Source organism: Charadrius vociferus, unplaced genomic scaffold (assembly GCF_000708025.1).
Source record: "Charadrius vociferus isolate BGI_N301 unplaced genomic scaffold, ASM70802v2 scaffold502, whole genome shotgun sequence".
Lineage (NCBI taxonomy): Eukaryota > Metazoa > Chordata > Aves > Charadriiformes > Charadriidae > Charadrius > Charadrius vociferus.
Window position 1 is genome coordinate 590,973 of NW_009647233.1, and position 27,333 is coordinate 618,305.

Here is a 27,333-nt window from a genome sequence, read left to right on the forward strand (position 1 = left end):
GGGGGGGGGGGGGGGGGCGCGGACCTACATTGCACAAGGTGAAGCTAGGATGTCATGAAAGGCAGCTCCATAAAGGCTTCTTTATGAACGGCTCTTCCTCACCAGCTCAAGAGTGACAGCTCCCAGGCACGCACAGATCGCCAGAGCAGATCTGGTTTCACAGGCGGGGATGTTGAGGTGAAGGGCAACCACCTTTGGCCCTCTCTTCTCCCCATCAATCCTGCCTCAATCAGCAGGTTAAAGGTGAAAGCGGGCCTTATAACTCCAGTGGTGTCCGTATCCCCAATCAGATGACTGTCTCACAGCCTCCTGCAATTAGAGGGCACAGCAGGGTGAAGATCTCTCCTCCCACCAGTACGGGCCAGCTCCCGCTGTTCATGCCCCACAGCAGATGCCTAAAGTAACAGCAACCTGTTCCAGGGTGGATGGACCATGAGCAGCCAGAGCTGAGGGTGCTCAGGAGGAGGCAGGGTCTACAGCTGAAGTCTTAGAGGAATAAAAAACAACTAAAAGGTATTGCTCTTCCAGTGCAAGGTCCCCTTTTGCTGATGTTCTTCATGGAGTCCTGTCGGAATGGCTGCACTGCTTGTTTTACCATAATATATACATGAAAACAAGAGAAAGGAATAATGAGTGATCGCGTAATGTTTTACTGAACCGCTCTCAGCACACAGCCTTGGAAAGAAAAAATGTAATTTCTGTGTCAACTTCAGCAGATGGACACAAGTGGCATGGGGCATATGGAACCAAACCCAACCTGGGGGTGTCCACAGCGCAAAAAGCCCAGTCATTCCCAAGCAAACCCCAAGGGTCAACCTAAAGCATCAATTAAGGTGAGAACAAGTATCTTCCACCCCACCATCTTTTGATTTCAACATCTAAACAAGCCCAGTTCCCTGTTTACGTGACATCTTGAGGAATTTAACACCCAACCACGAGGTAGAAAAGTTTATTTCTTGCTTTCAAATTCCTCATTTCCTCCCTTTATTTCCTTTGTCTAGCCCAAAAATCTCCCAATGAAAGAGGACTTGATTGTTTGTTTGTTTTTATTGTTCTAGTCTGTAAAGTGTCGACAGGCTCCACAATTTCAATTGCCATGCCCTAACGAAAGAAACCCAGGCAGTGCTCTCCGCGTAAGAGAAGTGCTAACAGAATATGTTTGCACTCTTGATTTTTTTTTTTGTTTTGTTTGAAGGCTCTGGGGAGCATCCAGGCACTTTTAATTCCTCACCGTGCCAAAACATCCTTCCTGGATCAAGAGTGATGGATTCTGACCGAGTCGGAGCAGCCGAACAAACTAGGGATCTGTGATTTTAATATAATTGAACTACAAAAGGCTATGTTTAAAGTAACACTAAGACTAGCTTAAACCCACCAAAGCAAGAAAAATCAGAGTTAAGGCTCTAAATCTGCTCTGAGCTCACGCCTTTGTGTGTCTTTCCTTCTCCCCATCCTCTTTCTGCAGAGCACAGTGAGCAGCAGCTTGAATTTTCAGCACAAACTTTGAAGCATCCTTCCTTTGTGAGTCAGACAGTTAACACTGATTTAAAAATAAATAAACTACTTAATGTGCCCTTTTCAAATACTGTTGGTTTTGGGGCACTAAAAAAACCATACCCTGAGCCTAACAAGCAAGAAACACAGTGGTTTGGCCAAGACACTGGAATGTCCTTCCTGGTGCACTGGGTTAGCCACAGCCCAGGGGATTCCTGCACAGCTCCCTGGGCAATGCCTGCCCAACAATCCATGTCTGGACACATCTCCATTGGTATTTGCTTAAAGATGCACTGGAGCGGAAAAAAAATGCCTCTATCTGTCATCCATGATGTCTCAAACATGGAGCACCTTTGCCGACGAGTACTGTGGGTAGGTTGAGCACACCAGAGGTGCAGGATGCCTGGAGGAGCATTCCCATGCGTTGGAGTTCAGCCTGACATTTAGGAGGTTCCAACACACCTTGCGAACCATCTCTTGCTACTTCCTAGATGTGTCATAACTGCTCTGAGACAGCTTTAAATCAAGGTCCAAATGGTTTCCAGAAAAGAGAAAGCACGTTGCTCGGATGTTACCAACAGGGGTTAAAAAGGATGGTGCTAACATCAATGCAAAAGGATCAGGTGATATTAAGAGCATGAAATAAGGCAAAAAAGGCCCCTCCACTAAACATCTGAAGGGTTTTGTTAATTTTAGGTGGTTTTTGTTAAAGTTATTCCCTCCATCTTATCTTTCTATTTCTTCACCTCTTCCAAGTTTCCTAGGGAGACATGGGGTGGGAGATAGAAGGATGGAGACACCCACATACCTGGACTAATGGAAATCAAAAGGGCATTTGCTGCACAAGTGGTAACATGAAATAGGTTCCACTCCTCATGTGAAATCCAGCTGTTGGGGGCCTTGCGCACACCTTCTTCACAGGCAAAGCAGGTACCGTGTTCTCACCACAGCAGGTTTCTAACCTGAACTGAAGGGTATGTCCAGGTCCACCTTCCAAAGAGTGAATGACTGATACAATATGAGTACATGAATTTCATAGAGTTTTAAATAGCCCTTAATAAATCCGACTTATACAAACTGTTACTTTCCACCAAGTGATTACAACAAACATTTTCACAGGTAATTTCATCCCAAATATGGATTTAGAAAACAAATCCAGGCACTATTTTTTGTTAACAAGTCTTTTTTTTTGTTAACAAAATTATTGTATTACCCCATGCAATAACTTGAGAGGAAACTCAGCATGATGCTGGAGTGGCCCAGACACTGCTGAGGTCCACCATAAATTAACACCAGATTACACCTTTGAAATTGGTTTCCCCAGGCAATTTGGCATTTAGAAAAACCACCATAATTTGGGTCTGTAGAAGTAGAGAGGTGTGACAGAAGATGAAGGGGATAATATCTCCACTTCTGGGAAGCTGAGTTGGATATGGCTTCTGGATGCCTAGAAAAGCATCTATGACATTCACAGGTGTTAGGAAACAAAATACCATTTAATTCGCAGTAATGTGTTCGACTGTAAGACAGATGTATTTGACCTGCCTTTTCTGGTCTCGTTCATCTGTTTAGACTCTTCAGGTCTTCGTGTTTGCACAAAACCCCGCAAAATGGCAGTTATTAGGTGGCTTGTAGGCACTACCATAATGAACACTATTAATAATGGTGGATGAATTACCCAAAAGATACCAATCAGTGGAAGGAACTTGGAGAGGATCTACAAAAGTAATTAACAGCCTGAAGATACAATCTTAACAGCAAAAACCTGTATTTAAGGGTAATGATAAAACTAGCTCAAACCCATCGTTGCCGGGTAATTAAGAATTACGGCTGCAACTGGAACATGTGTCTTCACACCTCTTGTTTCCTTAGTGCACAGGATGACATTTGCAATGAAAGATTAATAGAATACAACATTTTGCTTGACGCCGCTTGGGAGGCAGTTGTGGGCAGGGCATGCAAGACCACTCTCGAGAGCCAGCGCAGGGCTTCAGGTCGCTGAGCTGGAGGGGAGAATGTGGCAGAGGCCATGTAGCTATGGTTAAATAATTAAAGCAAGCACCATTAAGCAAGGACAGGATACAGGGTGAAACACGGGAGTAAAGGGATGCAGTTAAAAGGAGAGAATTTATGTTGAGATGTAAAATGTAAATGTTGTCTTCCTATGGCAAAAGTCCCCTTGCAAAGACCATTAAACACTAAAGATGATCAGGAACTAAAACATAGAAGAGTGTTTCTCAAAAAAGATGGTATATAGATCCCCCATGCTGCAGTCTTTGGCCAGAGCAGTGCAATGGGCATTTGGGAGAGGGAGCCAAGTTGCAAGGCCGAAGACAAGCAAGGTAGTGGGCCAGGGGAATAGCAGTCTACAGAACAATTTGGAGATGGAAAATAGCAACTGACAAGGAAGGAGATGAGCTGAAACCCATGAGTTACCTTTCCATCTCTGCCTTGCTGCATCCAATGATTAACACGGCAGCTACTGTGTCTGCAACTTCTCTTACAACAGAAACCTATGCTTCAAAGATGCAAGCACGTACATGTGAAGAGAAGACTTCTCACCAAGATAGTTAACTTAATTGATCCTCCCTCTAATACGATTTTCAACTTCTGTTGCATCTACCAGCAAAACAAGTGGGGAAAAATAAGCCAAACCAGTTTCACATCTAACGAGCCTCTCAACACCACTGCACACTCATTGCACAGGCAGTCCCTCTCAGCAGGCTCAGGACCAGCTCCAAGGCTCACCCAACACCTTGTTTTCACACTGCTCCTCAGATATCTCATTAGACTTTGCAGGGCAGGGAAACCACATTTAACTGCAAAATATAAAAACAAATAAAAAAAAACCCACCCAGGGCTTCCTGCCTGGTGGGAATGAGCTTGCATGCTGTCCTGGGCGCTGCCTCAGAGCTTTTGGAAAGACTGTCTCCATGTTCCTACTCAGGTAACAGAATAGAGAGATGGCCAGAGCCTTGCAGTGTCATGTCAAGGCACAGACCCATGGGGTCTTGGCTCTTCAGGCCAAATTTGCACAGACTTCGCCTCAGCCACCATGCCCAGGGCGGGGTATGGAAGCCCTAGACCACATGGTAGCAGTAGGAGACAGGGCTACATCTCACTTCATACACACTCACCTTGCACAAGTCCAAGCCTCAAGTGCCTTTAAAGCAGCCAACAACCAAGTCAGATGGAGTTTTAAAAACCTTATTTATCATCTGATGTTTGGATAAGCAGCTAAGCTGGACATCCACAGATGCCAGCGTTACTGTATCTCTCAACATAACCTCAGTTTGCTGTTCCCTACAATGGAGCAGGTGGTTCCTTAAACCAAGCACAGAACCAAGACATCCAAGTTTCCCAATGGGTCCCTCTCAAGGTTGAGTCTAAGGGATGAGTTCACACCGCAGCTTTCCACCTCTTTCTTGGCTCATTATTTTCAGAAAAATGTGTAGGGCTGTTATACCTTTAAAGCCCACCAACTAAATACGGCCAAAACAGGCCAGAAGGTTCAGAAGTCATTGGGGGAAATTAAGATGGACACAAAGTTTAAACAACTGCACATTTAATATGGCCAAAAGCTTCTAACTTTGTATTTCGTGGTCTAAATGAAAAAACCCACCTTCAGTAACTATGCAAACATTGCAGAAGAGATAGGAAACGTTTATGAAGGGAAGAACAGGGCACAGAGCAGGGACGGAAGAGAATTGTGTTCCTGAGGGGAACACTGTTTTATTAAGCATCTCTATCAGAGTTAATATTAATACCATCAGAGGGAGGCTGCTCATTACTCAGCTGCCCAGCATCCAATACGAACCCACAATGACTACAACTGGCTTTCAAACACAGTAAAAAGACGCATAAAAAGTTTGCTATTGGACAAGTGAGAAGCAGAAGAGCTGTTTCACGCCCAACAATAGCGCTTGCCTGTCTTAACCTCACTGTTGGAGTTTGAAGGGCTGATACTCAAATTCATAACCACTGTCAAGTTACAACCATTAAGTATAACAGAAAAATGATGGAGCAGAAGAATGGAACCTCCCTTGCATGTATACATGCCTCCAAAAAGACAGGCTCCTGCCTTCCTTTCTCTAAATCTCCCTCGATGCTGAAGTTTGCACTTGCAGAGGAAATTCAACACACAGGATTTACAATTCGCTGGACAGATGGAGAGGCTGAGAGTAAGGAGCTCTAATCCATCGAGGACGTTCCCTTTCTAGAGCCCGAAGTGAAATTCTTCGAGTGCCAGAGACAGATTTTCCTTGGCGGGCAGCCATGAGTGTCGATCTGGCTTCTAGGAGAGATCAGCATGGCTGTGGATTGCAGCTACTTCACAGACAAACATAAAAACTTCCTCTTCAAGCAACTTTCTTATAATAAACCCATGAAAATTAAAAGCTAAAACATTTCCAGCTGGCCAGAAGCTGCAGAGAGAACAGTGAACTTATTGCATGTGCAGTCTTGGGGCTGATTTGAAGTCTCCCAGAGATCTTCAATGGTATTTGGACATTCAATGGTATTTGGACAGAAGCACCTAAGTCACTTCTGAAAGCAAGATTCAGAAAACTAAATTATTTAGGCACCTTTCATATTTTAGCAAGGTTATTTATGGAACTAAATTTATTTCAGATTTCTAACATATAGCACCAAGTGCGTAAGAACAAATGTTAAACCTTAAGGGGGAAAAATAACTATTGCTTTCTTGTAAAGCCTTAAATATTTGAGTATCACTGTCAGACCCTTGTTATAAAAGGGTTCTTACAGAAGGATTTGAGATGCGATTTGGTTTACTTTATCACTTCATTAAAGGTATTTATGGATTTAGAATTACTCCAGAATGAGAAGACATGTTACTTTTTAACTTACTGTCTACTCAGAATAGCAATTCTGATCCTCTGGGCTTGACTCTTTTCCCTCTTTACGATACAGTGATGGAATTGCTCCCAATTTCTGTGAGAGCAAGGGGAAAATCAGGCTTTCAGTGTACAGATGAGTCTGCTGCACTGAACAAGGATGAACTCTGATGGTCCTAGACAATGACATTTCTACAGGGCTTATTTTCCACTACAAGGTTCTATATTCAAGATGCAAACCAAATCACTACATTTTTCTACCATTTTATATTTTATTGTACTAAGAATTAATTTTGGTCATTCCCTTAAACTTAATCATCCCACATTACTTTGAAAATTTTCTCTCATCTACAATTGCTCTGTAACAGCTAGCACTGAAATATACTTACTTGGAGCACTTTTTGCCCAGTCATTTTCCTCCCTACCTAACCAAGCCAGACCGTTTCTGCCTGCTCGTGCAAAGCCACACTAATTGACAGGACAGCTCCACAGTAAGTATAAACCTATCTGAAATATAAACCTGAAATTACTTTTAACATTTTGAGAAGCATGTCTGGATTTCAGGTTGGAAACACCCTTTCACTGGCTACGCCGGCGTGCCTTCCCAGGCGAAGGAAAACAGACAGAAACACAAACACTTTCAGGTGGTATCTCTTCCCTGTTCCTAGCTTTAAGTCAATATTCTGTTAACATTTAGCAGCTTAAAAGAGAAAGAATGCAATGTCCAAAACCGAACCATTTGAAAACAAGTTGAAGAACAAATTAAAGACCTCTCTTTGCTGTACCTTCATCCATTCACCCTTCCAGCTATCCCCTGTTCCCCAGGCCCTGCAGCTGGAGCTGCAGGCCAACAAGAAGCACCACAGTGGTGGGAGAGCTGGAACTGTGATGGTGCCAGAGCAGCCAAGAGAGCTTCACACAGATGGACTTTGGTGACAAATTACATGTCAGGGGATTAGGTCAACAGGATCAAGGGACCTGGGAACTATCTCATGTTTGCACGCTATTGCCAATCTCAATAAGCCAGTGACAGGTAGATTCTTCTCCACCTGGAGCAATGAGATGTTGTCCATTTTCTGTGCACTACTTGGCATCAACAAGCATCCCTGTTATCCAGAAGATGATCTAGGGCTGCCTGTCTTCACCTGAAACTCAGCAGGCCACAGCATCTGCCCTTTCTCCTTGCAACATTCAGAAAAGCTATTATTTTTAAATGCAAGAAAAAAAAGGTGGTACTGCCTTCCCAAAGAAAGAAGAAAACGCTGTGTACAAAGAAGAACATTCGACAGAGGAGGAACACTTGTAGAGGGCTACTGTTCAGCTTCTTGCCCACCCGAGCTGAATTCATTTGGCTGCATTTTGCACTTATGAACCATACAAACATTTTACTGCTAATGCACTGGCTCAGACCAGCTGAACCTCACCAAGCATTTTTAAGGCTCATTCTTCAAACAGCCACAGCCTTCCTCTTCAAAATCCCTGCATTCAACTCTTCGTGCTTGGAAAAGGACCAAGGACTCCACATTTCCTTATACCCAGGAGGTTACAAGCACGTTGTGTACAGCAGTCAATAAAGTGCCAAGAAGCTAATGAAGATAAAAGTGTCAACGCGTAGCAGTGATACCTTTCCCATGTAGCTATTTTGACCATTTTGCAAACAAATTTAGCAGTTACTGCCAGGCCCAAGTCCGAAAAGCAAACGTGCGGCATCTCAACATTATTAACTTATCGCTGCTCTGCAGAAGTGTCATGGGATGACAGATTGCTCCCTGGACACCAACTGGATCCAGAGAAGTTCTCAAACCCGTACGGGTTAAAAGCAGCTCCAGCATGAATCAGAGTCCCAGTGGTAAGGAGATCATCGATACAAGGGATTATGCAGATTTAAGAAATACCCTCAGCACCCGAAAGTTTTCAGAATGCAAACTACGTCAACCCTGAAAACAAGAGGCACTGCATCATGATGGCAGGAGGGACAAAGCCAGGGGGGTTTAACAGACAAAAAAAGATTGTTTTAATAGGAGAGAAGCATCAGTCATTGAGTCTTACTTCATTCAGACTTTCTATCCAACCCATCCATCTTCAGTGCCAAGAGATGACAGGACCACCTCACTTTTTCCCCCCAGCCTAGTATATCAATAATGCCCATTTCTACCCTAAACAAATGACTTACTAGAATGGCCCTTTTCCCTAAATTGGCTTGCCAAGCCCCACAAATGCCTCAGTACCTGCTATGGTCAACTTGGCTCTAATGGGGCCCCCTTCAGAGGTGGGCACCGATGGGTGGAGCCTTCCCCAATCATCTTCCCCAACAGCCACTTTGTCATTCATGGCTGGGGACCATCTGCGGAAGAGGGGACTGCGGAGGGGGTTGCTGAGCCAAAGACGGACACAAACGGGCGCACTCACAGGCATACCCTCCCCACACAAGCCCAAATGCAAATTCCTTCACCCTCGCAAAACGCCTCTGTGGGCATTATCTGTGAACAAAAGTCCTCGAGGCGGGCGGTCTCTGCATCACTGCTCTCTCTGTTAGCACCACCTGCTTGGCGTCAGCCGGGAGAGTCGCGGAGTTATCTTTTTGCCACATCTGCAGAAGCCAACAGGAGCACAATGGACCCCATCGGCCAGGGTCAGGCATGGCTTTCTTTCTCACCCCCGTACCACCAGCCCTTTTCACCTCCACCATCTCCAGGACCCCAGAGCCCTCAATAAGGAGGTGGCTTCAAGTGCAGGGAGGAGGAGGGGGGGAAATATAGGTCTCTGGCGTAAATCACCGACGCCGTTTCCCCTCCTTTCCCTTTCCTTAAGACCTGATGGTCTTCAGTCACACATCTTAAAAGAAAAACAAAAAACAAAAACACAAAGACTTACTTGTCTCAAGTCGATGAAGGCCAACTGCAGCGTGTCCCCTTGGAACCCAGGCACTGGGCCGGATCTGGCAAACTCTGTGGGAAAGAAAAGAGGATAAAAAGCGCCTTTAACTAACCATGGACAGGGAGATTGGCAGACGGATGACAGGGAAGACAAGAGAGGCTGGGGGAGAGGAGGACCGCGCTTCTAAGGAGTCATGTCTCCCTCCCTTCAGCGTCTTTGTTCGCCCTTCAAAATTCGTGTCATCAAAACACCATTAATTCCACCGTCCTGACAGCAAGGAAACTGTACTAATTCGACCTGAAATTTATTCCCATGAGCCGTACTGGGCTTCAGAGTATTTGTTTTGTGAATGGACAAACAACTCGCCGAGAAGAAAGGGGGGGATGGGGGTGGAAAAGTTTTTCCTCTCGACACAATAAAATCTTCAGCTGTGAAACTCTTTTCAGTTCCGAAAGCTATTTATATTTTAGGGCGCTGAAGGAATTTTCTAATTTCACGCCTGTCACCAGACTCCATAAGCATTCATCAAAAAAATATGCCCAGCCGCATCATTAATTATTCGGCAGCAGATTATTTGCATTATCTGGTATGGTGCGCTATTGCCAGTGTACAGTCACCCCAAATGGGAAGAATCACGGCCATTATGTGGCGTATTTATTTATGTTGGATGAAGACATCTGACAACTGAATAACATTGGCTTCTAAAGTGAAGAGAATATTTCCAAGACTACATTTACCTCCTTCCAGTGTAATCTGGCCAAAATTTCATACTTCAGTCATTTATTTTTCTTCTAATCCATTATTTAAACCAAGTCTAAAACCACTGAGGGGGACTTGAGCGAATACACATTAGAGGACCTTAGCTCTTCCATGTCATTTAACAGCTTCTACTTGGTGGTGCTCATGAAGCCAACAACTGCACATATTCAAATGCGTCTTTTGAAGATACGCCTCAGGTTGATTTAGCCCAACTTCACTTAATTTTCACCCTCTTTAGCTACACAAGTAACAGCTTTATCTCTGCCATCCGTGCAGCTTTTCATCACCAAAGGGACCTAATTTGTGAAGCCACAACTCAACATCATGAAAGACTCAAGAGGGAGCTTCTGCCTTCGGCTGAATTTTGTTGCTTCTGTAGACACTGAAGATGCTGCACGCTGGAAGAAAATGTTTTCTTGAGATGCAACCACGTGTGATGGCAGAAAACAAAGGAGGGAAAATATACAGGAACCTACAGATTTTTAAGTTATGTATGGCCCATTATCATTCAACTATTCTGTTTTTTACCATACAAGAACCCTCAAAACAGCTGTTGCAGCTCTACAAAGCTGACAACTAAGGACTGCTTGGCAATAAGGAAGGAGGATTTTGCCTCCTGTCTCCATGACTGCACAGAAGTACTAATGGACAAAGCTTGTCCTGTCCTTAAACACGGCAGAGTCATTTCATGCCAGGTGGTCTTCTCCTCGAATGCTTCTTCCAAAAGTTATCTCATTTTCAAGTGAATGCCACAAAAGAAAGAAAACAAATCATCACAGTCCTATTTTTAAGGACTTCCTATAGCAGCCCAGTCATATGAGCAGTCCCCATGGCTCTAACGAGAACAGACTAATGACTTAGACATTGGGACTCTCAGCCCTGTTCCTCAACTGCCTTATTTCTGGAAACCAGAGGGGTTATTTGTCATCTTTGTTGCTCCACCTTCCATTATAGTCTTGGGATGGAGAGCATCCTTCAGTACAGACACAGGCACCTCTAGGGGCACAGCCAGCAGTGTTCAGACATCCATAGCTTTGCTTTTTAATATTTTCAAGTGTCAGAAGAGCTCTAAGATTGAAGCGATCACTCATCTTTGCAGTGATCGCTCAAGTGACAACTCTTGCAAGACAACAGCAAACATGGCTGTAAAACCATTACTTTTATCCAATGTTACTACTAGAAACGAATAATAAAAAATAAAAAGAGAAAGTATGTATGTGGCTGTTCACATTTAGATTTTGGATTGGAAAAGCATAAATCAAAGCCAGGAGAAACCATCCGTTGTTGTGCCTATGGACTTTGCCACGTTTGCACAGGACGAGACTGGACAGAGATAGGAGCTGCTCAGCTTCCAGCCAGCTTCACTGACCGATGCTGCAATATTCAGGCTGCAAACAGTCCAAAGATAGTTTATATTTAACCCTCAAAACCTGTTTTAATTAACTCTAACTGTAAAGGCATTTTAATGTATGTTTGCTATAAAATTTGACTGTAGCTTGCCTGTGCCAGCACACACACACACAAGGGAGGACTAACACATGCTTTCTGACTCTGATCTGCAAGGCGTAAATCATCTTTACACATTTGCTGTACACCCCACTGTCTCATCTGGAAAAATGATCCCAAAAGCCACATCAATCCTAAAACACCCCACTTTGGAAAAGCACGTACCTGAGAAGCTAAAAACTTTGAGATGCGAGGAACAGTGTTTGAGCATCGTCTCGAGGGATGAAACGGCCCTGGGGGGCTCAGTGTTGCAGACATCCCTGGGTTGAGGTACCCAACAAACTGGCTGAACCACTACTTTCTACCCTCTAAGGATGGAGTAACATCATGTTACTAATTATAATTTAAGAAACACTGGAAAAAAGAAACCCTGAAAGAACTGCAATGAAAGAAAATTTCTATTTTGGATTTAAGGGCTTTGCAGCTGCTAAGAATCTATTTGGAAGCACAGATGGAGTTGTGAAACTTAAGATCTTCCCAAAAGCATGAATTTCAAATCCTCATGAGAAAACGCCTGTGCCTGGGTCTTGAATGTTTTCACAAGAGTCGGGAATTTATCATTACTGTCATCTGCTCATGAGCAACCAAAGACAGATTTCATCCCAAGACATGGTTGCTAGTTAGCAGCTCACCTTTAGCTGTCTCTTACTAAGGACCTGTATGAGAGGAAGTCTGTGAGGGTCATGGAGTGACACTGCCCTTTAACACTGCACAGTACAACAACAGTAGCACATTGAACCAGCATTTGGTTGAACAACAATTCTCAGGAATACAACAGATTGCAGTCTCTATTGCATTAACAATGCACCTGACATTCAAGAAGTGAAATGGCGTATGAGATCATATTATTTGTATTACAGCAGAAATGAGATCAAGAATACATCTCAGACGCCAGAAGAAAGCTGCTACAGCACTTGGCTGTAAGGAGCCCGAAGAGGAATGAATGTAATGCTTCACCCCATGGTTGTTACAAAAATAGCCGTACCTTCTGTAATCGTAGGTCACATTTTACATACCAATGCCACAAACCTCTTTTGAAGGAGGAATGAACAAAGTCTTAAAGAAAAAAAGAAACAAAGAGGAGAACAGAGATTTAGAGGAAAGACACAGCCAGTTCTTCTTGGTTTTAATCTCTTCAATCAGATTTCAGGATAATTTTCTCGGAACAACCAAGCACAGTGCTGGCCTCAGTACTGTCGGATTCGTTTATTGTACTGTCTCCACTACCAAGGCAAGTGGCAAACATAGCAAGCCACCTACAGTACAGCCCCTTGAGCAGAAAATCACAAGAGAATAGAGCAGATCAGTATGCGGCTGTTTGTACAAAGCATTTAGCCAGGCTAAAGGTTTGAGAGACTTGTGTTCAGGCCAAAAAAGTAATGTCTTTGCAAGGTCTACAGGCTTGGGCCACCCAGGGCAGGTCACAGGGGGACTCTAACCTCTCTTCCAAAACATTTCACCGATGAAAGAATCAAGGAACAGGAACCGTTAAGCCCTTTACAATGAACAAAGAATAAAGAGTTCAAACGCGCACTAGAAAAGAGACATCCACTGTAAATTAATTATACAGAACGGGGGAATCTCTTTTTGTATACTGTACGCGGCTATGCACACAGGGACAGAGTCTTACATGTATTGTGTGGTTCAAATAAACACAGCTGGTGACTTCATTCCTCAAAAACATCATTTTGAGGGTAAGATTTTCTCTGAATTACATGATGCTGCCAGAATTCATGACAGCAGACCTGCGGAATCGAGGTTACAGCAGCTCCTGGTGAGGGGAACCTGGACAACCTGCTTGCAGTCTCCTCAGTCATGAACAAGATTTTGTATTCGGGGAAACAGCCATCTCAGCATTCCTCGATGAAGAATGTAGGTCTGAAAGTCATCTTTCTTAGACAAACTCTTGGAAGACTATCTTAGAAAAACCAAGTGACAGGACCTTTTGCACCTTACCCAGAGCCACAACATAACACTTTGAGGACACCCAAGCTGAATAACAAATCTCTGTGTCGCCTCTGGAGAAGCTTGCAAGGGAAAAAAAGGTGAGAAATGATGGTGGGAATTGAGGCAAGAGGAACAGAGAGAAGATCCAAATTTTCATATTGAGCTTGTATTTCACCCACACCATTCCCACACAGCCCTGCTTTGAAGCTGTTCCCCATTAAAGGCCAAATTATCAAAGCTCATCCCCATCTGGGGAATTCTAGACAGCTGTTGGGAGAAGGAGGAGTTATCCAAAATATACTGCACTGTGTCAGATTACATAAAAATTTCTACCGTTCTATGTCATTTGCTCTTTTACGGAACAAAGATGAGCCTGGAGTCCTGTTATTGCGTCAAGACAAGTGGTCCCAGGGGCCATGATGGTATGGTCTGCAGAGAGGGATGAGGAGCATCCACAGCCCCAGGGAGGAACTCCTCACTGATGGACCACTAGATGTTTCCAACTAGAAGAAAAGAAAGGTCTTCAGAAGAAATTGTTCAGGAGGTACAGAGATTAGTAGGGACATGGTTTAGTAGTGGTTTTGGCAGTGTTAGGTTGATGGTTGGACTTGATGATCTTAAAGGTCCCTTCCAACCTAGATGATTCTATGCATGCCAACAAATTTGGTCCCTGACAATTTGTAGGACAGGTCTACAGAATCAAGTAACAGATCTATGCAGGTTACCAAACCCAAACCCCAAGAGGTATAGTGGCTGTCTCATAGCAGATGTGAAGGTCTAAGCTCCATTAAAATACTAATACTAGGAAAAGCAGAATGGGCTCACCATTAGCTCATTTGGGCTGCAAAGGTTGACAAGCCTCAATAGTGTGTATCCATGATCACAGAATCATAGAATCATCTAGGTTGGAAGGGCCCTTTAAGATCAATTCCAACCATCAACCTAATACTACCCAAAACCACCACTAAACCATGTCCCTAAGCAGCACATCTACCCACCTTTTAAATACCTCCAGGGATGGGTGGGGAAGGGAAAGTGGGTGCAGAGTTGAGGAACTGTGTGCTGTTAAAATTGTTTAAACAAAGTCAAGTGTGGACTCTTCCTAGAGTTGCAAAGGACTAGAAGGATGGGTGAATAAGTACCAGTGGGTATCCTGGTAACAAAGGAGAACACAGGAAGGTGTTGGAGATGAAGGATATACAAGATGTAGCAGACAGCAGAGGTTGGAGACAAGAGGAGCTGAGATGACACCGTGGGATTAGCAAGAGGTTTACAAAGAAGACAGAAGAGGAGAGACAGAAATACTAAACCCACAATGCTGAAGGAGATCAGGTGATGGATTATGGGACAGATGAAGAACGAAAATAAGGCAAAAATCAGCTGATGGTTAGAGATGGCAGAGGCAAGCAGGAGGTCTCAGTTTAGGGGCAGTGTAAAATGGCTGGAGAGTAGTTCATTTCTCTTTGACATCATGCAAACTCCTTGAGTCAGACTTGCAAAGACCACTCAAGTACTGTGCTAAAGTAAAAAGCATTGTCCGAATACACCCTATCAGCATCTAAACAAAAAGGACACATTTTTGCTAGCTCATTGATGGCGACTCACGCGCTTCCCCTCCGTGCATGCATTTTTATACGCACTAATTCACCAGGCATCTTTCTTTGCCACTGCGTATACTTTGCAACCTCTGAGAAAGGTCAGGTGAGGGAAATGAAGGAAGCACCAAATAAATTAATGATATGCCCAGGGGAACAAATTCAGGGAGAAATAAGGGAGGATAAATCTAAGTGTAGAAAAGTGGCACAGCTGCGGACTAGAGGCACCCACTTCTATGCCCTCTGTCACTCGGCGCACCAATAATTTACCCTTTCCGTTTCAGAAAGCACGTACAGCAGTGCTTGGAAGACAGCTCTGCTGTCAATACAAATCACCCCACTCCATTTTAACAGCAGGAAAATGCAAAGTTTTGGTTCCTAACAAGGGCTGAGTTTTGACGGGTGAAAAGGTGGGAAGGAAGTGATCCATTCCTCTCGTCCTCTGAGGGAACGGCACAGGTCACTGGCATCATGAGCAACAGGCAGGCCTGGGAAAAGTACTGGGCGAACAGAGGGTCTGCAAGTTCCCAGAGACGAGCTGAACTATATGCTTGTATAGGCATCAGGATCTGCTTGGTCCGCAACATAAAGGTGTTCTTTCAAGCCATCTACGCAGGCATCTCATGGAAACTGTGCTCAACCTTGGAACAGACTAGGACAATAATGGCACTTTAATCAACAGATAGCAGCTTTATAAGCTGCCAAAATCCAGGATCCAGTTCAGTCATGTGCCTTTACACTAAATACATCTGCACAGTCTCGAAGCTCAGCACCCTTTTGCCAGAATTGCTTTTTTGTTGCTGCTCAGCCCCACTCCAGGTTGTGATGTTCCAGGATGCAGTACCAATGCATGACCCCAAGCCAGTCTTATGGAGGAAACGCAAGGGAAGAACCTGTGTTTATTCCTGACGTGCACAATAAAGCATTATCGAGTGCTATGGTGAGCTTCAATTTGGGCAAGAAAAGTCACCAACAGGGATGCCAAATATCTGAGCATGCTGAGGGGAAGGAAAGCAGCTTTGCCATGGAGCAGAGCATCCCCAGAGCGAGCCGTGGAGCAGACCTCCGTGAGGCTTCGTCTTGGACCTCCCAGCAGTGGGAGGCAGAAGAATGGCAGTTCCAGCCTGTGGTGAAGGAGCAGTGCTGCAGCGAGTGCCCCAGGGCACAGCAGGTGCTGGAGCCAGCATGGGGGGGAAGATGGCCAATTTTGCAAGTGAGGCTTGGCTCTGAAACAAAGGTTGGAAACTCCTGGCTTACAGGACAGTGCCTTCAGGCACTGGCAAAACTAACCCGCTACCTGGTGTGCCTCTTGCCTGCTCCTCCATCAGCTTCTTCTGCCATACCATCATCGCCCACCGTCATCCCAGCCTACAAACTCCTACAACTCCAATATTGCAGCATAAGGAGTTCCTACCAACCATCCGAATGACAACCATGGTCCTTTCATACCATCACAACTCCAGACACACACGATGTCGCTTTGTCCTTCATCATGGGCTAATACAGGTCCTCCTCCCTGGCTCTCACCATGGGTAAGGAGCTCACACTCACACAGTATACACCGGCTAAGCCAGCACAGAACCACCACCAGCTGCAGTCACACAACCCTACATATGAGCCCTGTGGCTCAGGAGGATCTGCAGCTTTAATTTCTTTTAAACACATATCTTTCCTTTTTAACCACACATCTGAGTCGCATGGAAACACACTTGACTGAGGCTGTGAGCCACTAATATAATAATAAAAAAAAAAAGTCTGCTCAAACCTTTCCCTCTGTTCTTTGCAATATCCCTTTTTCTCCCCCAAAATAGGAGCTTTTGCTGGTGCATTGAGGCAGGATGGATACCAGCAAGCACAGAGTGCAATAACCTAAAATCAGGGAGTTTGTCCTCAAACCCACCATGCTCACCTCTAGTGCCGCACATGCTAATCCCTGACGGGCTGCAGGTTGGAAGAACATCAGGCAGCTGTTTGCATGGTGCAAGCAGCCTGCGCTTGAGGGAGAGAAGTCCTCTGGCGTGGTGGGCAAACCCTGGTGTCTTACACAAAAAATGGGATTTCCGTGTGAGAAAGTCCTCAGAGCCAGATAACGCAGCCAAGAAGGAGGTGGTGAATGGCTGCGCCGGGACCCATATCGGCACATTTTGGCACGCTCGCACGTTGGGCTGGAGGATTCCTCAAACCAGTGGAGACATCTGTGTTTCTTATTGACTGCCCCCAGGAGTGGGCTGACCAAAAATTTGGAGTTGAATGAAATTTTAAATATAATTTTTACAGCACTTTTAATTTCTCATAAAGCAGCAGTTAAAAGACTTTAGAGATTATGGAACTGCTTATTTTATGATCTAAGTATTGTAAAAACAATCTGCCTCCACCACTGCTGGAACCAGTTACGTAGATGGGAAACACTTTCGTAGGAGTGAGAGCAGTCCCTTTTCTTTTTGTTTTATTTGGTTGTAATCTCCAAATCTGGGTTGTTACATTTGATTCCCACTAACTCTGAGGTACAGGAGATATAGGAAAAAATATATATATATAAACACCAGCACCAGGAGGTCCAAAAAAGAGCAGAGCGGGGAACTGTGTTACAAGGCACAGAGCAATTACAAAAAGCACATTGCATGTGCTGTTAAATCTTGGGTTACAGATGTGTTCTGGAAGACAGCAAACCCATTTTAAAAAGCAAATGCCTATTCTGAAAAAAACACCACCTCCTCTATTTACAGGTTCACAGAAATGTTTGTGTTAGGTATTTATTTTTCCTCACCAGAGTTGTTTTTTTTTTTTTCTTTTCAAGTTGGCTTGTTGGGCTGGAGCCAGAACTCACTCCTAAATTGAGACATAATTAGATGTGTCCTACTGTGTCTTTCTGGGCAATTCATTTAACCTCTATGCCTTATTTCACTTCAGGTTTAAATAAAGAGGTGAGAGAATCTCTCTTGACTGCATTAAAAAAGAGCTATGTAAAGCCAAGCAATAAGAACAAGAGTTACAACTAATACCTGGCCAGCAACAGACATTTTAAAAATTACTTTTGCCTTTCCCTGGACGTCAGCTATGCCATCCATGCAAACACATCGCTGTAAAGCTGCACCAAAAGACTTTCAAACCTCGAACACACATCTTGGGAAACAGCTTTTTGCTGGGAAAAAAAAAGAGGACATCCACCTTGACATGCAGGACTGGTGCCTTATACCTCCTTGAGGGCTTTTGTCCAGACAGAGGCTCCAGCATCGTGGTTTCACCAGGGGTATAATGCCATAGGAAAATAGCTTGCATTTTTCCCTGGTTTCTCGCATCACAGCGAGTCTAATCGGATTTTTACAACCTTGCAGCTCCGCTCTTTCTTGCCTCTTTTGCACCAGGAATGCTGCTGACTTATACAGGACTATTCATACCACCAAGACATGCACGATTTGGCTCTTAATGTTTATTTAATTTACTATTTCTTTCCAGTCCTCCAAAAGCTTTCTTTTCCAAGGTCATAAAATTAATAAACTGTATATTTAGTGCTTTGAACATGCACAACAAGCACGTTTCTAGGGAGGGGGCATTTACAGTGCAGGGAAGGGGTCCTATCACGACCTTGTGCTTCCCCCAAGCACCACCCAGGCTTGCACATGCCCGGTGTCAAATCTTAGCCTGATGCAATGGTTCACGCAGCCATTGCCTTTTTATGCTGAGAGGACAGCAAATTATTCATAAATTAGGAAATATTTTATGAACCCACAACTCTGGAGAATTAATTTACTCGTGTCTTGTTTTAAGCCTAAACTGTCATCATTTTCACCTCTACAATTGTTATCTATTGTGTATATAAACACATTTTCTTGTAACGTGCATTATATCTACCCTGATATAGAGCAAATTATCTGCACCACCTTCAAACCATACTTAATATACAACTAAGTCCTTTCATTAATTTGCCTCACCACTATCTTAACCAGCTTATACCTTTGGCATTCACAAAAGATTTAAACAAAAGCCTAATAAACTCTGGGATTGAAACTCCGAAGCCCTGTTCCCACATCACAGAACTCACTGGAAGTGCTCCAAACAGCTATAAATTCCCATTTTAATATGATAAGTACATGATAAAGCTGCTAAACTAGGTAAGGCTTGGGGGTCTGGGGAGAGGAAGAGGGCTGGAGGCAGAAACATAAAGTCAAATATGCAACTGGGATAATAAGGATGCTGAGATTCTACCTGCGCTTTCAGGTAAAAGATAAAAAAACAAACAAACAAAACAAAACCCTTGCAAATTGAAACATTTTCTGAATATACCAGTTCACTGTTGGGATTGGCTTTTTCTAAAATTAAAATCTTGATACACTGCTTCTCAAAAACAGAACTAAAATGATCCCTGGTGTCAGACAAACCCACAGGGACGAGGGAATGCATTTTTGCTGCTGAAAAGGAAGAAAAAGACTTTGTCTGGGTTTACCGTTCTGCAGGCTGACAGTGATGGATAGGAAGGTTACAGCACCAGCATCCGTCTCCATTCCCCAGCCCGTGACAGCATCTTGGGCCGGGGCTGGGGGGGAGCGGGTCGCCTGCCCCACCGCTCAGGTTGGCGTCACCTGCTCTTGAATGTCTGAGTGCTCCTGGTTTTGTCTCACAAAACAATTGGAATTTAAGGAATTGTGCTTTTAAACCTGATATTAAATGTCATTCGTTTTACTTAGCATTGGGGGCTTTTTGGGAAGAGATGCTGCTTAGTGACCCATGTTACTGATGGGATGGCAAACTGCAGGGTTACGAGACTGTTTACAAGCAAAAGAAAATGAAGGCAACTATTATTAATGTCAAATCCTTTTTACTATTCTCAGCATCATTGCCTGTCCCTCTGCAGACACTGACTGGGAACATAGCTGCTACCGGTGCAGCCCCGACATGCTGACAGGACACAAATTAGCCAGACTTTAAGGCTGAAGGCACTTCTGAAAGAAAAATAAGGTATTGCTTGCATTACAACATATGATATAGGTGCAAATTTTGGATATGATTCATTAAGCAGTAATCCTTTTCCCAGGTTACTCAACTGACAGTGTTGGGAATTAGCAATAGGACATAAAAAAATTAAAAAATACCCCCTGGAAACACCAAAAATCTTACTGAAATAAATTTAATCTCACTATTGATGGGCGCAGCTGAAGTAAAACACCATCAGCAAAATGTTTTATAAAGGGTTGAAGAATTTTGACAATGTAAGGCTCAGACAATGACGAAACCAACACAACTGATTTCACTGAGTTATCAGAGATAGGAAAAGCAAACTCAGGGCTATTTAGGCTCCCGTACCATTCACACTGAGGCCAGGGACTATTTTGCTGCGGCTTTAATGGCAGCCCCATCAGGCCAAACCGCACTTCAGATGACTCTACAGCAAACAGGTTTATTGTGTTCTAAACAAGACACATCCCAATCTCCCCATTGACCAAGAAATCCAAAAAGGTGTGTATTTTGAAAAAAAACTTCCCCAAAATGCTTTACCCTTTCTGGAATTCAAAAAAAATCCTGAACTCTTTATCAACCCTATCAAGCTCTGTGTTTTCCATAGCCATGGTCGCTATTCCATCTCAATATTAATCCCAATAATAAAACCATCCCCGTCATAAGAAAGAGAGGTTCCTGTGCAGAAGTCCGTTCACCCTGCTTTAGCTTAAATTACAAAAATAGGAAGAAAAAAAAAAAGCATTTTGTCAGTTTGTACTATATTTTCCTAACCCTTCTGTTGAGCAGGATAACAAGCAACTTAAGGGAAACCTTAGGATTTCAGAGTGAATTCAGGTGTAAGGTAGAGGAACCAAAATGTGCAGGGTTGAGAGCAAAGCCATGGTGCTGGCACCATGATTCTCCACACACACCTCTGAATAGAAGTAGTTATTTTGTTGCAAGACATCTCTTTTCCATAACAGTAACTTTGCAAAAAGGGTTCACTTTGAGAAAAAATAGATAGAGAAGACAAACAGCTGAGGTCAGGAGAGGACCAGGACTTCTTAAGAACATAAGCCAGTTATTGTTTTCAGAAACAGTCATAAGTAAACTGATTTTTTTGTTAGCCCTCCTCATGTTTTACCCACTCTAATCCCTCCTATTTTTAAAATACTCCATCTCAAAAAGCAGGGATGGTCTGGAAAGCATCAAGGCAGCATTAAAGAGAAAAAAGAAGAGTAAAGCTTTGATCTCTTAGAATTTGCTGGGCTTCTTCTGTCCTGAAGATATTGCTAAGTGTCATCGTGGACAGCACCATCGAGCTCACAGGCGTCCACCAGCCCCAAATGCTTGGCACAACTAAAAGCCCTGGCTCGGGTCGTGACACACAAACGGGCAAAGCAAGACATGGAAAACAAGATGATTTTGCATCTTACGTTCACACTCCTCCACGTCCAGGTTGAACTGCTGCAAGGCGCCCAGCGTCAGCTGCCGCACTTCGGCTTCCAGCAGCAGCTGCATCAGCGAGGTGGAGAGGTGTTTGCATGCCGACATACAAGCTGTCTGTGCCACCTTCCCCTGCAAGAGAAAAGGGAGATTTTATTAAGGCCATCGAGTGCAAAACAGAAGAGGAACTTTTTTAGATCAGGACCCACCAGTCCAGCCTCTGTAATGTGTCCCATCTGCTATGGAACCTTCATGCTGTGCTCAATCTCACAGCCACTGCCTTTAAAGAGAGTAGACCTTGTCTGGTGCGGAGTGCTTGGGAGCAGCTCAAATCCAAAGGAACCTTGGGGGTGTTTAGAGCTCTAAGCATCTCTCATTTTCATATCCAAACACGGGGAAAACAACATAACATATTTTATTTGAGAACCTACACAGATTGCCTGAAGAAACCCTGCTGATAGGTGAAAATAGCGCTGATGACAATTCAAAACTCCACCCTACAACCAAACGAGCATCCATGTATATTCCAAGACAGAAATTTCAAAATCCCTTTCCAACAGCAGAGACTCATAGTTCAAGGTTTAGCCTTGGCTAGCCCGGAGCAGAGAGCTGGGGCCACACCATTGTGACAACGGTGTCTCCAACACACTCAGCCCACTTCCAGCACCGTGCGGCACGTTCCAGATGCCAATAGGGATCGAGGAGAAGGAAACGTCAAGGCAAGGAGGCAACTGAAGAAGTCACTTGTGTTTACACAGATAGGATTGCTTCCCAGGGCTGGGTGGTGGAGAATGACAACAAGCACCCAGCCACATCCTGCACCTGCTTGTACCATGGGGAACACAGTTATCAATGCTTGTCTTCCCCCAGGCCATCCCTAAATCTGTGCTGATTAAACAGGGAGTCTACAAGAAGGCGGCTGCAGCTGAGGCTGCTGTGCAGACAGAAACTACTTAAATCCCTTGAAATGCTCATATCTATAATGAAAGCATAACCACTTACGAGTTTCAGCTATTAAGGAAATTGAGAATGTTGTTAGTAAACATTTATTTTTAACACATTGTCTCTAAGCTATGCAGTTACATTTCACTTCTGAAGAACAACTGATATCTCAAGCTATAAATCATGTGAACGGTTCATATCTAGGGTAACTCCTCTTGCTAAGCCTCACATTTTCCAATCGAGAAAACTGCAAGGCAGGAGAAGAGTAATCACAATGGACGATTTAATTAGCATGCTTCCATTTTTGAACTGTTGAATTTGAAACAGCTAATCGTCAGTTTATGGATGAAGCCCCTGTATTGACAGAACTGAGCTGTCAAGTAGGAAGCCCAGAATGCCTCTGAGGACTTATGATGCTCAAAAAAGAGTGGTATTAAGGAAAGGGATGATGGTCACGGTAGGGATGGGCCATGCGACAGGAGAGGCAGTCCCAGCTGAAAGGGATACGGGTGCGCAGAAACCTCCATCTCCTAAGAAAGGCCATAAGCAGGTCACTGAGCTCAAGCTCCCATGCCCTGACCTGGCTAAAGCATCAGCTACCAAGAGAGCCACCATCAGAAGAGAGCTGATGAACACAGACATGAAGATCCTCCATAAAGGCGGAGAGCCACCATCAGAAGAGAGGGAAGCTGATGAGCACAGACATGAAGATCCTCCATAAAGGCCTACAGATTCTTCACCCTCTTGAGATGCCACAAGGGGACAGAGGAGGCAAAGACCTTTCTGAGAGCAACACAGATGTCTCCACCCTGGCGTTGGCTGGCCTGTCCCACAGAGGAACAATGCTCTGCCTCGTAGGAGCCTGGTCCTCCCAAGGACCAGGCTCAGGAGCAAGCAGGGAGCACACTGCATTTAGCCAAGTCCTTCAGAAAATCCAATTTGACTGACCAGAAGCATAAGATGAAAACAAAAGCACCCATAAGGCCATTAAACTCAGACCATCTCACGCACACAATGCTTATAAAGCTAAGGTTTCTTTTATTTGTCTTTACTTATGTTGCATCACAGCAGCAAGTCTTACAGGTTACAGGCGCCACTCTCGGTGAACTACAACAAAGTGTCATTTAGGGGCACTAAACATGTGGGACCATTTTTTTTTTTCCAACCTATCCCAATTTCTTGCTCATTGCCAAATGCTCAAAAGATTTCCCTCATTCCTCAAGTATCGCTGTGTACCATCCAAAATTTGTGGCAGATAAGACTTGGGTAGATGAGACTTGGCAGATAAGATTTGCACAGGTCTGCAACACATATTAAACCCGTAAAAATGGGGAAATCCTTTGGCACAAGAGCACAGACTCGCATAAACCCGCTGGCTGCACAGAACGATCTTGATGTCTGCCTGTGTAACCCCATGGTAATATTTCTGGATAATGGTGCTACCATGCAAACAGCTTCAGCAGGGGATTATGTTTTCAAATGCACACAAAAGACTTTAACACGCTTCCTTGCAAACAAGGAGTGGCTTAGGACATCTTGCAGATTTTTACAAGCACTTTACAAATTGTATTTAAACTGGGATTAAAGTGAGGGTTTACACGATGTTTCAAGCTAAGTATCACAAGTTTCATTAGCGTGGCACAGAGAGATGAGCAAATGTTTGATGCATGTGCTGGGAAGTGTTCTTACCAGCTTTGCAAAGTTGTTTTGCATCTTCAGGCCATATTCATCTTCAGCGGGAGGGGAAAAAAAAAATATCATTTTTTATTTAAAAAAAAAAAAAAGCAGACTCATGCATTATGGGGTAGGGTGCTTCATTTTCCACTGTTCACTGCCGTTCCCAGGCTCCAGGAGCGTTCATTACTCACCTCCAAACAAACACCTTCACTAAAATTAAGATGAAGAATGGCAACCATAAAGTTTAGCGGAGCCCTGGGGTTTTTTTTGCTTTTCATCATTTACTGGTGCCTCTCTGACACATTTGGTTATTTAAAACACTGCTCGTGCCATTTCCTCATCCCTGACAGCAGTGGGAAGCACACCACTACCTGACTGTGATTTTTCTTCATTACTTCCAACAGACACTTGAGTTTTTTCTATGACCGAGTAGTTTTGATGTGTTATTGAGCAGAAGACCCAGGTGGAAGCAGAGGACAAGAAAGCAAAGCTCTGCAGCCATGCCCTGGGACACCACACCCATGCACGGGGGCATGGGGGACAGGGTTTCTTACCCTTCTTGGAAGAATATGAGAAAAATCCAATGAGTAGCTCATGCGTGCACATCAGCAGGAGTTTGCATAGAGGGTTGGGGAAGAACCCTTGGAGAAGCCCTGGAGATCCTCAGCACCAGATGAAGTCAAAAGGAAAACCCCCAGGAAGGTTTTCTGCCCCACTGACAAAAAAACTAAGAGGAACGACCTTTCTGCATGCCAAACAAGGGTCAGATCAGCATGCATGAAGGTACCTAAAGGGTTACTTACACCTGCAACAGCCACAACAAGCACGCCTGCCCCAGCACACACATTCCTTTGACCAGCCAGACTTGCCCGAATAAAGAGTGAATGACAAGCGACACCGGGAGGGCGTGAAGAAGAGCAAATAATTGAGATGAAATGTCAAGTTAATAAGCCAAACATGAGGAAGACGGGATGGAAAAAGGAATTTAATCATCAGGGCTTGACAGCACAACTCTGCTTGGTCTTCGCCGTGAAAGCAGCGTGTAAGTGGTACTTTAGGACATTCTTTGTGAATATTTTCTACCGTGACTTGTTGCAGAGATGGTAAAAGGGATCCAACCAACAAGACCAGGAGCAGCTTCTGGCTCAGCCTTGCCTCCTCCTTCCTTTTTCACACAGGATTTGGCCAGGACCAAAACTTTTTTCAGGTGCAAATGTGCACTGTGTCTTTGAAAACTCTGAAGCTGAATCTTATGCCAACTGAGAACCCAACCTTTTATTTCCATTGTTCTTAAGAGTTTAAAATACCTAAAAAACATTCTGCTTTAAAAAAAAGACTCACTGTTTCACCTTAGATTTAAGGACGTACAGTTGCCTGACATTTAGATCCAATATTACTGGATGAAAGACAAAAGTATATACCAGTATTTTTTTCCACTTTTTAAGCATTATTCTGTGTTTCCTTATCTTTACTATTAGGGAGCTTGGAGATGTCACAGGGGTTTAAATCATTGTGCTAAATGCCTGGCTAGAAAAAAAGAAGGTACCACCAGGGATGACCAACCAGCATCTCACTCCCTGGGCACAAAGATTTAAAACCCTTGCAGAATTTATGTTTTTCACTCTTACAAATAAGACTGAACCTAGCCTTATAAATAAGACTGAACATAATCCTTTTCTGCCTCACCCCTACACTCAGCACAACAGATGCCCACTTACAGAAGCTCCTTATAAGATCAACAAAGACTTATACACATCAATTTTTGACTTTTTCACCAGAAATACAGTGTAATATCTGCTTGATAAGCAGCTGTTGTTGACAGGAGAAAAAACAGCACCACAACACTGATATATCACTACTAATAAGCTGCTGCTGCAAGTGAAGAAGGCTGTTCATATTCACACTTGGGATGGTTTGAGCTGCGTGCTGGCAGACATGAAGTACATACTCATAACACAACGTGCCCGTCTTGGTTCTTTGGATTTTATTTACTATTGAGGTTGACTTCATAGTCTTATTCATTCCTCTCCCTTGGTTAATTTTTCAGTTTTCCCACAGTGCTGGGAGGAAGAGTCCCCGCTCGCCCTGGGGCGCCTGCCCGGTACACCAACACGCGAAGCTGAGCCCATGATGGACATGTTTTCCACCAGCCTCACCTCCCTCCCGAAATCATTAACTGCACCACCCACTGCAACAGTGTCAGGACATGTGCCTTGGCATGGAGATTGAGCTGGATGCCTCCGAGATGTCATCCCTAGACATCACTGCTCCTAGAAAACCCCGTGGTTCAGAGGAGCCGCAGACTAAGCTGGGACGGCTCAGACCTTGCGCTAATTACCCTGATGATTTTTGTGAGCGCGTGGCGGAACCAGTGGCACTCCCAAAGACTCTCCCCATGCCAGCACCCTGAGAAATTGCAGGGTTACATCCTGATCCTGCTTCCTGCTGCAACTCCGAACCATCTCGGTCCCTGTCTGTATTTCAGAAATGCTTCACCTGTCTGAACTCCAGCTCAGGAACAATTTATCTAAAATGCAAGATGATATTTGAAGAGGAAGGTAAAGGAGGTGGAATGCAACCACAACCTGAGCTGTCTGCAGAGAAGGGGGAAAACAAGCACTTTAAAGTCACCATTAGCTCATTTACCGACTTAACAGAAAAATGAAAAGCTTAAAAATCTCATGAAGCAATTCCAGGAATACCTCTATAGTATAACTCGTTTATTCAAGGCCTTTGCAAACCTCACTAAAAATGAGCTGGATTTGCATCAGGGAGAGTGAGGGTCACAGGTGAAACTTGACAGAACTCAACAGCCAAGACACTCAAGTGCCTGCCCAGCCACCCCCACCAAGCTCCAGCTTGGTCCAATGTTCAGTGAAAGACAGTGATTCTGAGCGTATTATCAGAGCAAAAGCCATAGGTTTCTCCTTTGAGGCTCAAATCAGTTTGTAACTGTATTTCTGGCAGTAAACCCCTCTGTCCATGGCCTTTGATGCAACCTGTTTGCAGCTCGGGTTTTCATGACACCTCTCAAGGTGATGCTGCTCTTCCTGTCCCACCAAGGCTTCCTCTGGGCACAACAGGTGCATCTAGAGAGGTTCCTTGTGGCCATGCCAAACAGTGAAAGGGCAGAGCCAAACCTCTGAAGTTGTTGTAAAGACACAGCCAGGGGGCACCTACTGGAGCATATCTCCATGGGTTACTCCCCATAGACCCCAACAAGTCAATCACACTTCAGGATCAGCCAACGAAATAATCCCTTTTCATCTGTATTTCATCCTTGGGCAGCAGATTGAAGCCTC

At 44.1% G+C, this 27,333-nt stretch overlaps 1 protein-coding gene across 1 annotated transcript in view; it reads right to left on the reverse strand.

Moving 5' to 3' along the window:
* EXOC6B (exocyst complex component 6B) overlaps nucleotides 1–27,333 on the reverse strand; it is a 258,241-nt gene that overhangs the window by 59,508 nt on the left and 171,400 nt on the right. The window contains exons 20-21 of the mRNA XM_009879846.1: nucleotides 21,403–21,544; nucleotides 9,222–9,295 (exon numbers count right to left, since the gene is read on the reverse strand). Coding sequence (XP_009878148.1) covers nucleotides 9,222–9,295; nucleotides 21,403–21,544 — 216 coding nt within the window. The remainder of the gene's footprint in view (nucleotides 1–9,221; nucleotides 9,296–21,402; nucleotides 21,545–27,333) is intronic.